Source organism: Dipodomys merriami, unplaced genomic scaffold (assembly GCF_024711535.1).
Source record: "Dipodomys merriami isolate MVZ:Mamm:240054 unplaced genomic scaffold, mDipMer1.0.p SCAF_52, whole genome shotgun sequence".
NCBI classification, from domain to species: Eukaryota; Metazoa; Chordata; class Mammalia; order Rodentia; family Heteromyidae; genus Dipodomys; species Dipodomys merriami.
This window is the reverse complement of record NW_027206091.1, coordinates 7,634,208-7,647,210: the sequence shown is the minus strand read 5'-3', so window position 1 is coordinate 7,647,210 and position 13,003 is coordinate 7,634,208. Positions and strand designations below refer to the sequence as shown.

The following is a 13,003-nucleotide window of genomic DNA, read 5'->3' as shown; positions in this document are numbered from 1 at the left end:
CTGGTGGTCTGGAATGAGGAATAAAATGCTAATTAAGGAAAGTGGTGTGCCCTATGCAAACATATGCTAATTGAGGCGGGGGTTGGCTCATTTGGTTAGTCAAATTAAGCTCTAATTAGGGAATGTTAGAGGCACCAATGACGCAAAGTGAATGTCCTGGGAATCCTGGGAGGCAAATGAAGATGCTAATTGGTGACTATGGGGACTCTGACCTTCACGTGTTTAGGCTGATCCCAAAGAGCCCCCTAGTCCAAGGGCAGAGCCAGGCAGTGAGCAAGGCATGAAATGCACCTGCCAAAGAAAGCTTGCTCTCACCTTGAGTGGCATCTTGGCGAACTCGTTCAAGATGGGTACATCAAACACCAGGCGCCGCAGCAGGTGCTGTAGCATGGATGGGCGGATGTACCTGGAAGGTTATGCATAGGGTACTCTGACCTGGAGGCCAGCCCTGCCCTGTGGCTACACCCTCAAACTGGCCCTGCCTCCATTCAGACCACACCCCCAGAGCAATCCAGCCAAACAACTAGCCACACCGTGTCATGACCACGCCCACTCCCGGGTCTCAGTCCACCTGCAGAGTGCCATGAGGCAGTCCTCGATGACATCGCGTTGAGCCTTGGTGAGGGAGCGGCCCCGGGACAGGCGGTACACAGTGTGCAGCATGGAGTCCACCATAATGGCCCGGTGCTCGGTTCCCGCAAACAGGGGTGCACACTTGGTAATCAAAGGAAGCACCGCCAGGCACAGGTAACGGTTCAGAGCCAGCGCCATCTCTGTGGTGCTGAAAGTGGCCTGGGGCACAGAGTGGGGATATCAGGCCCACTGTACACCCCGGGGGTGATCTTGGTACCTGTCCAGATAACTCTGAGTGAAGGACTCAGGCTTCTGATTATTTTCCCTAAATCTTGCTTCTCTCAGTTTCTACTCCTCGTGCTTATTATTTGGGAATCAAAATTTTAACACAGACAGATTGATAACACACACACACACACACACACACACACACACACACACACACATCAGTCAACAGTGGTTCACACCTGTAATCCTAGCTACTCAAGAGGTTGAGATCTGAGGATTAAGGTTTAAAGCCAGCCTGGGCAGAGAAATCCATGACTCTTAACCTCTAATTAACCACCAAAAAGCCAGAAGTGGAGATACAGCTCAGGTGGCAGAATGCCAGTCTTGAGCAAAAAGCCCTGAATTCAAGCCCTAGTACCATCACAAAACAAAAAGAAAAAAATCACACACACACAGACACAGACACAGACACAGACACAGACACAGACACAGACACAGACACACACACACACACACACACACACACACACACACACACACACAAAAGCCAAGGAAAGGTTGATAGGATGGATTTCTTATTCCTAGTTTGAAGACATTACCCTTCTGTGCGCTTATTTCCTCTGTAACCTTTATCTTTTATGTAATAAGATAGAGATCTCATTTACACATATACATTTGGCAGAGCTTTTGGGGGAGTGGAAGGGGCATGATACTAGGGTTTCCAATTCAGGATCTCCTTCTTGCTTGGCTTACTAGGCTTACTAGGATCTCTACCACTTTAGCCATGCCTCCTGATTGCTGGTTATTTTTGGAGATGGTGATGGGAATTAAGATATGTTCTCAATCCCAGGACAAGATGCTGCTGTGGTCATCCTGTTATATCAGTCGCAATGGGCAGGGATGGTAGCCAGGCTGGACGGGCCGCTTACCGTGTCCAGAGAGGCAGCTGCCCTCATGTCAGGAAGGAAGCCCACATCCAGTACATGTAACAAGAAGTCCTGGTTATCAATACCATACACTCGGTCCAGGAAGAGCACTATGGATGCCTTGTGGTCAGGCACGAAGGATGCAGACATCTTTGGCTGGACCAGTGCCCCATCTGTAGACAAAGATGGCCAGGGCAGAGTGGGGGGAGTCATGGATGCCCTTCAAATCCCTTGGCTCCCTCCTTAGCATTCACTCCCTTGATATATCCCAACCTTCCTACCTTTGCCCAGTGTAGGCATCTGCAGTGGGAGGCTGATGATGCCCACAAGGTCATCCAAGGGCACAAGAGATCGTAAGATAGCCCGGATCCTCAGAGCCTCCCCCTTGCCAGCTTGGATTAGCTAGAGGTGGTATGAAGATGGATAGACATATCATCAGAAACTTGTGCCTAATTTGGAGATGATCCCATTTTACCTCTGATGCAGTCACAGGTACAGCAAGCCTCCTTTTATTATTTCAAGAGAGGGTCCAACTATGTAGTCCAGGTTGGCCTCAAATTCTGTCTTCCTGCCTCAGCCTCCCAAGTTCTGGGATTAAAGGAATGGGCCACCATCCCTGTCTAAACCTTCTTTTTCAAGGTACTATCTGTAGTCCCAACTCCTCTGCTTGTGCCTCCCCTGCCTGACCCCTCTAGGTTATCAATGTCTATCTCTACCATGGCCTGAAAGCTTCATGAAGTCACAACATGTAGCCAGCACTGCCAAACCCAAGTTCACCCCCTATGAGAGCTCAGTTAGTAATGCCCAATGCCTGAGGGCAGAGGTTTGAGGCTGGGCCATGCCTCCATCTCTCCCCATCCCATCTAGCTTTCTGGTCTCACATGCATCTCTGGTGCACAGCGTCCCAGCAGGTCGATCAAGGCAGCATAGAAGGACATGATGGCATGTCCCAGGTGTACCCGGTTTTCCTCAGGGGGCTCCTCACCGAAGCTGTAGGGGGAGGAGTGTGATGTGGGTGAGGCAGCCAGGGGTATAAGGAGGGAAGTTTGCCTTACTTAGGAGGGGACCAGGAGACTCACTGCGGTCGCCGGTCCCTGCGGACACCTGGGCCATCCCTGGCAGGATCCTCAGAGATGCGGATGGCTTCCTCAATGGCAGCCAGCAGCCCTGAGCCACCCTCACCACGTAGGGCGGGGCCGAAGCACTCAGGCTTACGAATGAGCAGCCGTACCACCACGTTGGCATTCTCTTCCACACTCTCACCTGGCCAACCAGCGGACAGGGTCAGAAGGGACCATATGCCAACAGCCAGGGACCCCCTAGGGACAACCTGCCACCTTCAAGGGACACTGCTAGCTCCCCATTGCCCCCAGCCCCTGCCTCAAGCAGGTTAAGGTATGAATTGTCACCCCAAAGATGGGCTTTAATCCCTGACCTTCACACCTCCTGCCCTGCCCCTGCCACCATATTGCTCACCATTGACGAAGACAGCAAAGCGCAGGAAGTCCAGGTACCGCTCACCACCACAGGGGTTCCAGCCGATATCTGGGTACCCCTTGGCCAGCAGCATGGGGCAGCTTTGGAGGCCACAGCCTGCCAGGTAGGATACGACCTGGGGGATGGAAAGGGCCTCAGTTCAAGGTCAGACCTACGCCATTCTCCCCTCCAAGGACCAGCTCTACCATTCTGGGAGTGACTCAGCCCCATTCAGCTCTGGATCTCCCAGGGAACTCTGCCTGGTCTACCTCATCTCCTGAACCACCCCAGTTCATAGTCAGAGGTAACCCACACAGCCAGGTAGGACTGTGCCTGCCCCCTCCACACCTTTTCCAGGTCTTGCTCCTGCAATGCCAATGCCAGCTCATTGTTGTCAATGACAGAGGCAGCTGCCACATCCAGGGGCGTGGAACCCTGCATGCCTGTGGGATAAGAAGTGGTGAGAAATGTATTGTCATCTGCTTCACCTCCTCTTGGAAGCCCTCCCTGACTACTCCTTCTTTCCAGGTGCCTCAACTGGTCTGTGGGGATCACTGTTGTGTCTCGGTGCTGTGTGGTGAGTTAGAATGTTTGATGAATGACTGAATTGAGTGAGTGAGATGGGAAGGTGCCCGTCTGGGTAGGCTGTCAGAAGTGAACTCTGGGGGTTGCCCTGGGCTCTGGGTCTGAAGTCTCTTACCCAGGCCAATGCCACTGTTCTCCAGCAGGTAGCTCAGGTGGTCAAACATGGAGCGCTGGTTTTGCCGGCTAATGCGGCAGAAGTAGCAGAGAAAGCGACAGCAGCTGGTCACCATCTTGGGGAAGCGGATCTCCTGGGATGGATAGTAAGGCTCCATGGTCAGTGTCTGCCTGCTGCAGTGTCCCCTCCTCCCCTGAGCTTTCCAGTCCAGCCAGGCCCCTCCCTCACCTTAGATTCACCGCCCCCAAGGACGTTCACCATGACCTCCATGACGGTCTCATGCATACCCAGGGCCCTCATCAGGTTTGGGTGTTGGTAAAAGACCTTGTTGTTCATAATGTTCCTGTGGATAAGGAAGAGTCAGCATGGCCACCATTGTGATAATGCTTAGCATTCATTGACCTCTGACAGTTCCTGGCACTGCTCCCCTGTACAACTTTGAACTCATTCATCCCCACATCCATGGAAAGGGGGTGGTGACAGGAAGCGGGAACCATGATTATGCCCATTTTACAGGTAAGGAAACTGAGGCCTGGTTCTGAAGTGGGCTCCCCTAGAGTAGAGACCTTTGTCATACTGTCCATTGTATTACCAAGTACCCAGGGAAGGCCTAGCACATAGTAGGTATTTAAATGTTTGTTGAGTCACTGAATAGGACATATTTGACATTGACTGCTCAGTGCCATGATGTCATGCCAAGAATTACAACTGAGAGCCAGATGTCGATGACTCATACTTGTCATCCTGGCAACTCAGGAGGTTGAGATCTGAGGATCACAGTTTGAGGTCAGCCTTGGCAGCTAAATCCAGGAAGCTCTTATTCTAAATAATCAGCAAAGAGGCAGAAACGGAGCTGTGGCTTAAGTGGTAGAGAGCCAGCCTCAAGCAGAAAATGTTCAGGGACAGTACCCATGCTCTGAGTTTAAGCACTAGTACCAGCACCAAAACAAAACAGGTATAACTGAGCAAAAGCTGCTGGCTGAAATGGACATGGGGAAAGCAGATGTAATAGGCAAGAAGTGGGGGCACCTCACCCAATGCTCTGGATCATAAGATTCTCCTCCTGGGGCCCCATCTGTACAATCAGCAGCGAGCGGATCTGGCCGAGACATTCCAACAGGCTCATAGTGTCCGCCACAGAAGACGGTGAAATGGTATATGCCCGAGGCAGGGCACGCAGCAGCTCACCCAGCCCATCATACTGCCGATGCAGAAGGCTGAACATGGCCCGGACTAGCTCGGGGCTCTGCACAAAGTCCTCCTGGGCCCAGCGCACCACCATGTGGGATACTAGCTCCTGTAAGGACTCTGGGAAAGGACACAAGAGTCCATGTAATGAAGAGAGTTCCCACTGTTTAGCTATTTACTGTCCCATCCTCCACCTGCCAGAAGTATATGGATCTGGAAGATGTTTCTATTGTCCTAGGAGTTGCCCTGTTCTTTTTACCATAAAGTGCAGACAATATAGACTATACCTCCATCTGAATTATAAGAGGAAAAATAAAGTATACAATAGTAAAAATCCCACTAGAAAGCCTTCACCACACACCTTTGAAAGCAGTTCTAGTTGGGCACTGATGGCTCATGCCTGTAAGTCTAATCAGGAGGCTGAGATCTGAGGATCGAGGCTCAAAGCCAGCCCAGGCAGAAAAATCAGTGAGACTTTTTTGGTTGTAGATCTTGAACTCAGGACCTGGGCACTGTCACTGAGCTTTTTCATTCAAGGTTAGTACTCTACCACTTTGAGCCACAGCTCCACTTCCATTTTTTTGTTTGTTTTTGTTTTTGCTGGTCATGGGGCTTGAACTCTGGGCTTGGGCACTATCCCTCAGATCTTCACCTCAAGGCAAGCACTCTACCACTTGAGTCACAGCACCACTTCTGGTTTTCTGGTGGTTTATTGGAGATAAGAGTCTCATGGACTTTCCTGCCCAGGCTGGCTTTGAACCATGATCCTCAGATAGTTTCCTGAGTAGCTAGGATTACAGGTGTGAGCCACCGGCACCCAGCTTCCACTTCTGGTTTTTCTGGTAGGTAAGTGGAGATAAAAGTCTCATGGACTTTTCTGCCCCAGCTGGCTTTAAACCATGATCCTCAGATCTCAGCCTCTAGAGTAGCTAGGATGACAGTGCCCTTCAGGTAAAGGTTATGACTTTCCTTCTCCTCTATTTCCCAGTCCTGATTACAGTGCCTGGCCTAGACTTGCCCAGGGGAAGTTTCTGGAATGTTGTAGGATAAAATGTCTCCTCAAGGGAAGAAAGAAAAACAAAAGCCACAAGGACAATAAAAGCCACCAAGGTTTAGAAGCTGCCACCTCTCCCCCAAGGTGTGGGATGCATATCTCTGCTCTGGTAGATGACACCGACACAGGGTCCACACACACATGCTGCAACCCCTGCATTCAGTCCACAAGTCTGTATGCCTGCCCTCTGCCCCAGCTCTTCCTTTCTCCCTCCTCCCTATCTGTGGCTGCCTTGAATTCCTCTTCCTGTGGCCTGTTTTGGAGACAGAGTTCCCTACCCCCTCCTTGCTCTTCCTCAGTTCCTACCAGGTTTGTGTTCCTCTGCTGTCGGCTCCTCCTCTGTTTTCTCCTCCTCCTTCTTCACTAGCCGCACTTTCTCTAGCAGGCTCATCAGGCGGCTGCTCAGGCTGGTCTCTTCCTCTGGTTCTTCCTCCTCCCCCTCCAGCTGAATTCCTAGAGGTAGTCCAGAAGAAATGATGTCACTCATGACTTCATAGCCTCACTCTTTACCACTTTTTATTTTTATTTTTGTTAGTCCTGGAGCATGAACTCAGGGCCCTGGCATTGTCCCTGAGCTTCTTTTTGCTCAAGGCTAGCCCTCTACCACTTGAGCCACTGCTCCATTTCCAGCTTTTCTGGTAGTTAATTGGAAATAGGAGTCTCACAGACTTTTCCTACCCAGGCTGGCTTCAAACCTTGATCTTCACATATAAGCCTCCTGAGTAGCTAAGATTACAGTGAGTTACCTGGCAACTGATTTCTTTTTTTAATCAGAAACCATGGAAGTTAATCATCTGCTGCTCCAGGCAGCCAGCTATCTCCCCACTGAGTTCATCATCCATACAGACAGACAGACAGACATCTATACAAACAGCTGTCTCTTCAATCCTCTATTCATCCATCCTTTCTATCTATCAATTCACATACCTCCATTCAACTGCCTTTAGCCATCCACCCAAAAACTCATTCACTCAAATACTCTTTTAATCTTATCCTACTATTCACCCAACCAAGATCTACATTGCACCAACATATAGGTGTTCCAGGTCAGAAAACTTTAGTGGAAACTTCAGGAAGGTCTTGAAAGAAAGTCTGGGGGAAGGCTCTTTGATCTCCTGTCCTTACCACAGTGTGCCAGCAGGTCTTGATGAAAATCAAGCAGATCCTGTCGGATCTCTTCAGGGAGAGGACAATCTTCCAAATCAGCCCCATTTTTGAAATGCAGAAGCATGTTGATCTACAGAAAGGCCCAAAGATTAGAATGAGAGTCTGCAATCGTCATTACAAAATTAACAATTAAAGAGTCAATTGTAAGTCCTTGTCTAAAATCATGGGTTGGGCTGGGGATGTGACTTAATGGTAGAGTGCTTGCCTAGCATGCATGAAGCCCTGGGTTCAATTCCTCGGTACTATATAAGCAGAAAAAGCCAGAAGGAGTGCTGTGGCTCAAGTGGTAGAGCACTAGCCTTGAGCATAGAGAAGCTCAGAGACAGTGCCCAGGCCCTGAGTTCCAAGCCCCAGGACCAGCAAATAAATACATATAAAAGAAAATAAAATCATGGGTCAAAGTATGAGTTGGCTGAGTGCCAGTGGCTCATACCTATAATCCAGCAATTCAGGAGGCTGATCACAGTTCAAAGCCAGCCCAGACAGAAAAATCTGTGAGAGTCTTATTTCCAATAAACTCTTTAGAAAAAGCCAGAAGTGGTGCTGTGGCTAAGTGGTAAAGTGCTAGCCCTGAACACAAAGAGGCTCAAGGACAGAGCCCAGGCCCTATTCAAGCCTCATGAACAACCAAAATAATAATAATAATAATAATAATAATAATAATAATAATAATAAAGCATGAGTTGATGAAAAATGTCTGGAAGACTTCGAAGTTAGGTTCATTCACAGAGTGGCACTGAGTAAAAGATAAATGCTCTGATCATATAAACTAATATTTATCAAAATGAACTCCAGCACTGGACACTAGTGGCTCATGCCTATAATCCTAGGTACTCAGGAGGCTGAGATCTGAGGACCATGGTTCAAAGCCAGCCCAAGCAGGAAAGTCTATGAAACTCTTATCTCCAATGAACCACTAGAAAACTATTAGTGGTTCTGTGGCTCAAAGTGTACTAGCCTTGAGAAAAAGAGCTCAGCAACAGTGCCCAGGCTGAGTTCAAGCCCCATGATGGATTGAAAAAAAGAAAAAGAAAGAAAAAAGAACTCCAGGAAATGGAAATAAGAGGCTTTTAAAAAAAAAAGAGAGAGAGAGAGATAAATGTATCAGTAGGTTCAAGGGTAAAAGCAGCAGTTTTGAAGGTGAGGCATATCCATGGTCAGTTGGGATAGTGTTTGCATTTGGGAGTTTAGACAATAAAACCAGCTAAAGTCAGGGGTCAGAGAACCTGCTCCTGGGGTGGGGAGCGGAACTCGCGGGTGCGTCTTGCAGTCTCCGCTGCACTCATGGTGAAGGCTTTCATGAGGAGTCCATAGCGACCTCTCTGGTTGCCTTGCAGCTTGTCTACATAGCGCTCTGCGAAGGCAGCCAGGGACTCTACACGGTGCTGCAGCTCTTGATCACAGAAATACTCCAGGAGGTGACACATCTGTGGAAGGACAGTCATGCAGTAGGAGGGATTGTAATGAGACTATCAGGCCTTCTCAGAAACTTTTCTTGCTACCTCTTCCCTCTCCATGGTCCTGTCCATGTCCAGCCACCATCAATTCCTCCCATGGTCTCTTCTCACATGGAAATCAGAGAGATCATTCCAAGCCAGCATCACACCAGTTTTATGCTTCTCCATAGTACAAAATCCAGACTCATGCCCCATCAGATCCTGAGTCCCCCAACCCAGATGGATGAAGAAGGGAAGGCAGGAAGAAATTACCTACCTGTAACTTCACAGACTCTGGCAGCTTCATCTGGAGCAGCCCCTCCTCCAAGCCTTCTTCTTTCTCTCCTTCTGCTTCCTCTTCCTCTTTCTCCTCATCTTCCTTCTCCTGTGCTTCTTCCTCTTCGTCCTCTTCCTTCTCCTCCTCATCTTCTTCTTCCTCCTCTTCTGCCTCCTCTTCCTCTTCTTCTATCTCAGTGAACACTTCGGGTTCAATCATCTTCAAGATCTGTTTCACATCCTCATCACTAAAGACACCCATCACCTGGCAGGACAAAACATGAGTTCTTCACTGTGACTGGCAAGGCCTCCACAATCATCCCCCATCTTACTGTCTAGACCTGTTTCTCCAGTGTGTCCCAGGTTCCTTCCTGCATTGACATCCCCTCCTCACTGTTCACCTTCCTTGAGATTGCCCAGTCCACACCTTCATCAGATTACATCACCAGACATGTGTTCCTCTTCCTTCACAGGCCAATATTTACATGTAGCTATGGATTGGAACATACTCTACACCTGATTGAGGCCTACAGAGGTCCCAGCATACACCAGCTCTCACTCAACACATACTAACAGATGCTAACAGATTAAAGTATGGAAAGATAAAAGGTAGACAAAAGTAGAGAAGAATAAGAGAAAGATGAATAAATGGGAGGAGGAGAGAGGTGGCTGGCTGAGTGAATGGATGGATAGAATGGTAGCGGGTTTTAAGGGGAGGTAATGGATGAGTGGATCATGATGGAGAAGTGAGAATGAGTAGATGATGAAGAATAAAGGAAATGACGGAGAAAAATATGGAGGAGAGTGGATGTGTGGAAGGATTAATGATGTATGTATGAAGCAGGCAGGTGGATGGATGGTGGGTTGATGGATGCATGAGCAAGTAAATTAATATATAGGTAGATAAATGTGAGTGGCTGGGATAGATGGATGGATAGATATATGGGCAAATGGTTATATAGGGATTCGAATAAAGGGATGCATGAAATAAAAGATGAATAGAACAATGGATAATGGAAGATGAACAGTGAAATGAATGGTGTGGATTTCTGGGTAGGTGGGAGAAAGCATGAATATTGGATGGAAAGGTGCATGGATGGATAGAAAGGTAAATAAAAGGTGCAGATATGGACAGGTATATAGTGTATGGGTATATTACTATATGAATGGATGGAGAGGTGAAAGGAAGATGATTACTGTGTGTATGAGAGGAAATATATATATATCAATCCATCAATAAATAGATAGGTGGATAGAAGAATAGATGGAATTGTGGATGGACTGATGCGTGAATGGCAGGATAGGTAAGCAAATATATTGGAAGATGTATGATGTATGGATGTGATGGATGGATGTGGGTAGGTAGAATGGATGGGTAGCAGGATGGATGGATGAATATGTAGGTGGAGAATAGATTAATAGAAAGACAAATGAGATGAGGATATGCATGAATAGATAGATGAATGGATAAGAGGATGGATGGATGGAGGATGAATGAATGTTGGTTAATTGGATGGAGAAATAGGATGAAGGAAAAAGAGGTGAATAAACATGAATAGAAGACACTCTCCAGTGAATGAAAGATGGGAGGATAAACTGAAAGGTGAATGGGTTTGTGAATTCATGAATGGATAATTGTTTGAATAATACAGGGATGAATAGTTTTGAACATGTTAGAAAGGGAATGGAAAACAGGGGGAAACCATTACCAGCAAAGTAGACACAAGTTTGAGGACAGGCACAAACTGGAACTCCACGGAGCCTCCAATGGGGTCTCGAGCATGCTGCCCACCGTCTCGCACCGCCTCACCCAGCATTCTCAGAGCCTTGTCCCGCAGGGCCTCCAGAGGGATGGCAGGGCTGAGGCGAGCGGGAGCTTCTGTTCCTCCAGCAGCTGGCAGAGCAGCCACGAAACAGGGGGGTGAGAAATGGTGCGGGGGCCTCAGGGAAGTCGTGACTCCAACGCCAGGCAGGCCGTGGCGGCGGGGACCATCCTCCGCGCTTCTTCCAGGTGGGAAGAGGGTGATGGACCGGGTCTCCGGGGTGAGGGGCACAATGTATTCAGAGAGCATGGAGCGCCGGCTGCGGCAGGCACTTTCCAGGTGGATGCTGATGAGGAGGTCGTAGTAGCCTGCGCGAAGAGGCCCGGGTAGGTGCGCGTCCTCCAGCGTGTGCAGTAACTGGGCCTGGTCCACGTGGCTGCACAGAGCATGCGCCACGCGGTTGTTGCCCAGAGCGCACACGGCTCGGTAAAGGGACAGGGTGTGTGAGTGGAAGCGCTGCAGATCCAGGCGTTCGGAGAGCTCCAGGATGTCCATGCACCTGCGGATAGGTGAAAAACACATTGGAACAGAAAAGATAAAAGAGAGAGAGAGAGAGAGACAGAGAGACAGAGAGACAGAGAGAGACACTCAGGTAAATGTTGTTTTCTCTGTGTCCCACAGGGTCCCAGGGCCTCACGGAAACTTTGAAGCTGTATAGGAGTCTTTTAACAGTTTAAAAGACTAAATTAAAAAAAAAATTTAATGAGGCCAGTTAGAAACCTCCTTAGAACTGAGTGTCAGCAGCTCATGCCTGTAATCCTAGTTACTCAGGAAGCTGAGATCTGAGGATCCCAGTTCAAAGCCAGCTTAGGCAGGAAAGTCCATGAGACTTTTATCTCCAATGAACCACCAAATAGTCAGAAGTGGAGCTGTGGCTCAAGTGGTAGAGTGCCTGCCTTAAGTGCAAAAACTAAGGGACAATTCCCAAGCCCTGAGTTCAAGCCCCAGGACTGGCAGAAAAAGTGTATGTGTGCGTTGGTGGGGGGGAGGGAGAGAATGAATGAATCAGCGAGAGAAAATCAGAGAGAGAGGGAGGGAAGGAAGGAAGGAGGGAGGCAGGCAGAGAGAGAGGGAAGAAGGAAGAAGAAAGACCACCTGGGGTCTGGCCATGTTTAGATAATAAGACTTCCTGGTACCCATGCTAACACATTAGTAGCACTAAAGTCTCTCTGGGTCTGACCAGAAACCCTGAGATGCATCCAGCCTTGCTGAGTGACTGGCAAGATCTGAGCTGAATCAGGGTACCCAGAGATTGTGGTAGGGAGGAGGAGGCATTGAGCTGGATCCTAACCAGTGCAGCTGGATGGGCCCTGACCTGTTCTCCTCAGGGATGTGAAGCGCCATCATAGTCAGCGGTTCCTGGCACTGAACAGACCAGCCGAGCCGCTCACCCGCACGCCGGGTGTCCACCTGCAGGAAGTGGTTGGGCATTCGGCTCCAGGAGACGGGCATGAGCATCTGTACCTCCAACCTCGGTGGGCACTGTGGGGCCGGATTCTTGCGCTCACTCAGGAACATAGCTGCTGACAGTGGCATGATGTTCTGGGGGCATAGAGGCACAGGGTCAGGTCTCCCAGGCTTACCTTTTCCCCTCATCTGGCTTCCAGAGAAAGTTCTCTAGCACCTCCCGCCTCAGCCTACTCCAAGTGCCCCAACCCTGCACTCTTGCCTTTAGCTTCCCCAATTCAAACTGGATGACGTTCTGGTGGGTGGGCAGGACAAAGACGGCAGGAAACAACTTCGTGTTGGGTTCCACCTGGCATGAAAGCAAAGGACAAGGGAGGAAGAGGGCAGACTGTGCAAGGTGGACTTGACCTTGATTGCTGAGGCCAATTCTCAGATCTACACTTGGGCGTTGGAGGCTCTGCAGTGGTTCTGAGCTGCCTTTAGTCATCCAGCCAGGCCAGCCTCCTCCAGCCCCTTTAGGGCAATCTGTTGCCATGTCTTCATAGACACATTAGGACTCCTCCAGGAAAACCTTTCTCTGTCTTCTCCCAAGAGTACTTGCACTTCAAAACCCATAAAGTGTTCCCTGATGCTAGGAAATGTGGCTTAGTGGTAGAGTGCTTGCCTACCATACATGAAGCCCTGGGTTCAAGTCCTCAGTACCATATAAATGGAAAATGCTGGAAATGATGCTGTGGCTCAAATGGTAG

General features: G+C 49.1%; 1 protein-coding gene across 1 annotated transcript in view; it reads right to left on the bottom strand.

Annotated features, from left to right (window-relative positions):
• The window catches only part of LOC138811146 (ryanodine receptor 1), a 112,854-nt gene that overhangs the window by 59,213 nt on the left and 40,638 nt on the right, over positions 1-13,003 (bottom strand). Inside the window, exons 32-49 of the mRNA XM_069998787.1 lie at positions 12,517-12,603; positions 12,163-12,389; positions 10,734-11,346; positions 9,026-9,289; positions 8,539-8,739; positions 7,271-7,382; positions 6,452-6,598; positions 4,938-5,211; positions 4,132-4,246; positions 3,904-4,036; positions 3,552-3,646; positions 3,204-3,339; positions 2,807-2,990; positions 2,609-2,717; positions 2,009-2,129; positions 1,731-1,900; positions 572-792; positions 316-406 (exon numbers count right to left, since the gene is read on the bottom strand). Coding sequence (XP_069854888.1) covers positions 316-406; positions 572-792; positions 1,731-1,900; positions 2,009-2,129; positions 2,609-2,717; positions 2,807-2,990; positions 3,204-3,339; positions 3,552-3,646; positions 3,904-4,036; positions 4,132-4,246; positions 4,938-5,211; positions 6,452-6,598; positions 7,271-7,382; positions 8,539-8,739; positions 9,026-9,289; positions 10,734-11,346; positions 12,163-12,389; positions 12,517-12,603 — 3,300 coding nt within the window. The remainder of the gene's footprint in view (positions 1-315; positions 407-571; positions 793-1,730; positions 1,901-2,008; positions 2,130-2,608; positions 2,718-2,806; positions 2,991-3,203; positions 3,340-3,551; positions 3,647-3,903; positions 4,037-4,131; positions 4,247-4,937; positions 5,212-6,451; positions 6,599-7,270; positions 7,383-8,538; positions 8,740-9,025; positions 9,290-10,733; positions 11,347-12,162; positions 12,390-12,516; positions 12,604-13,003) is intronic.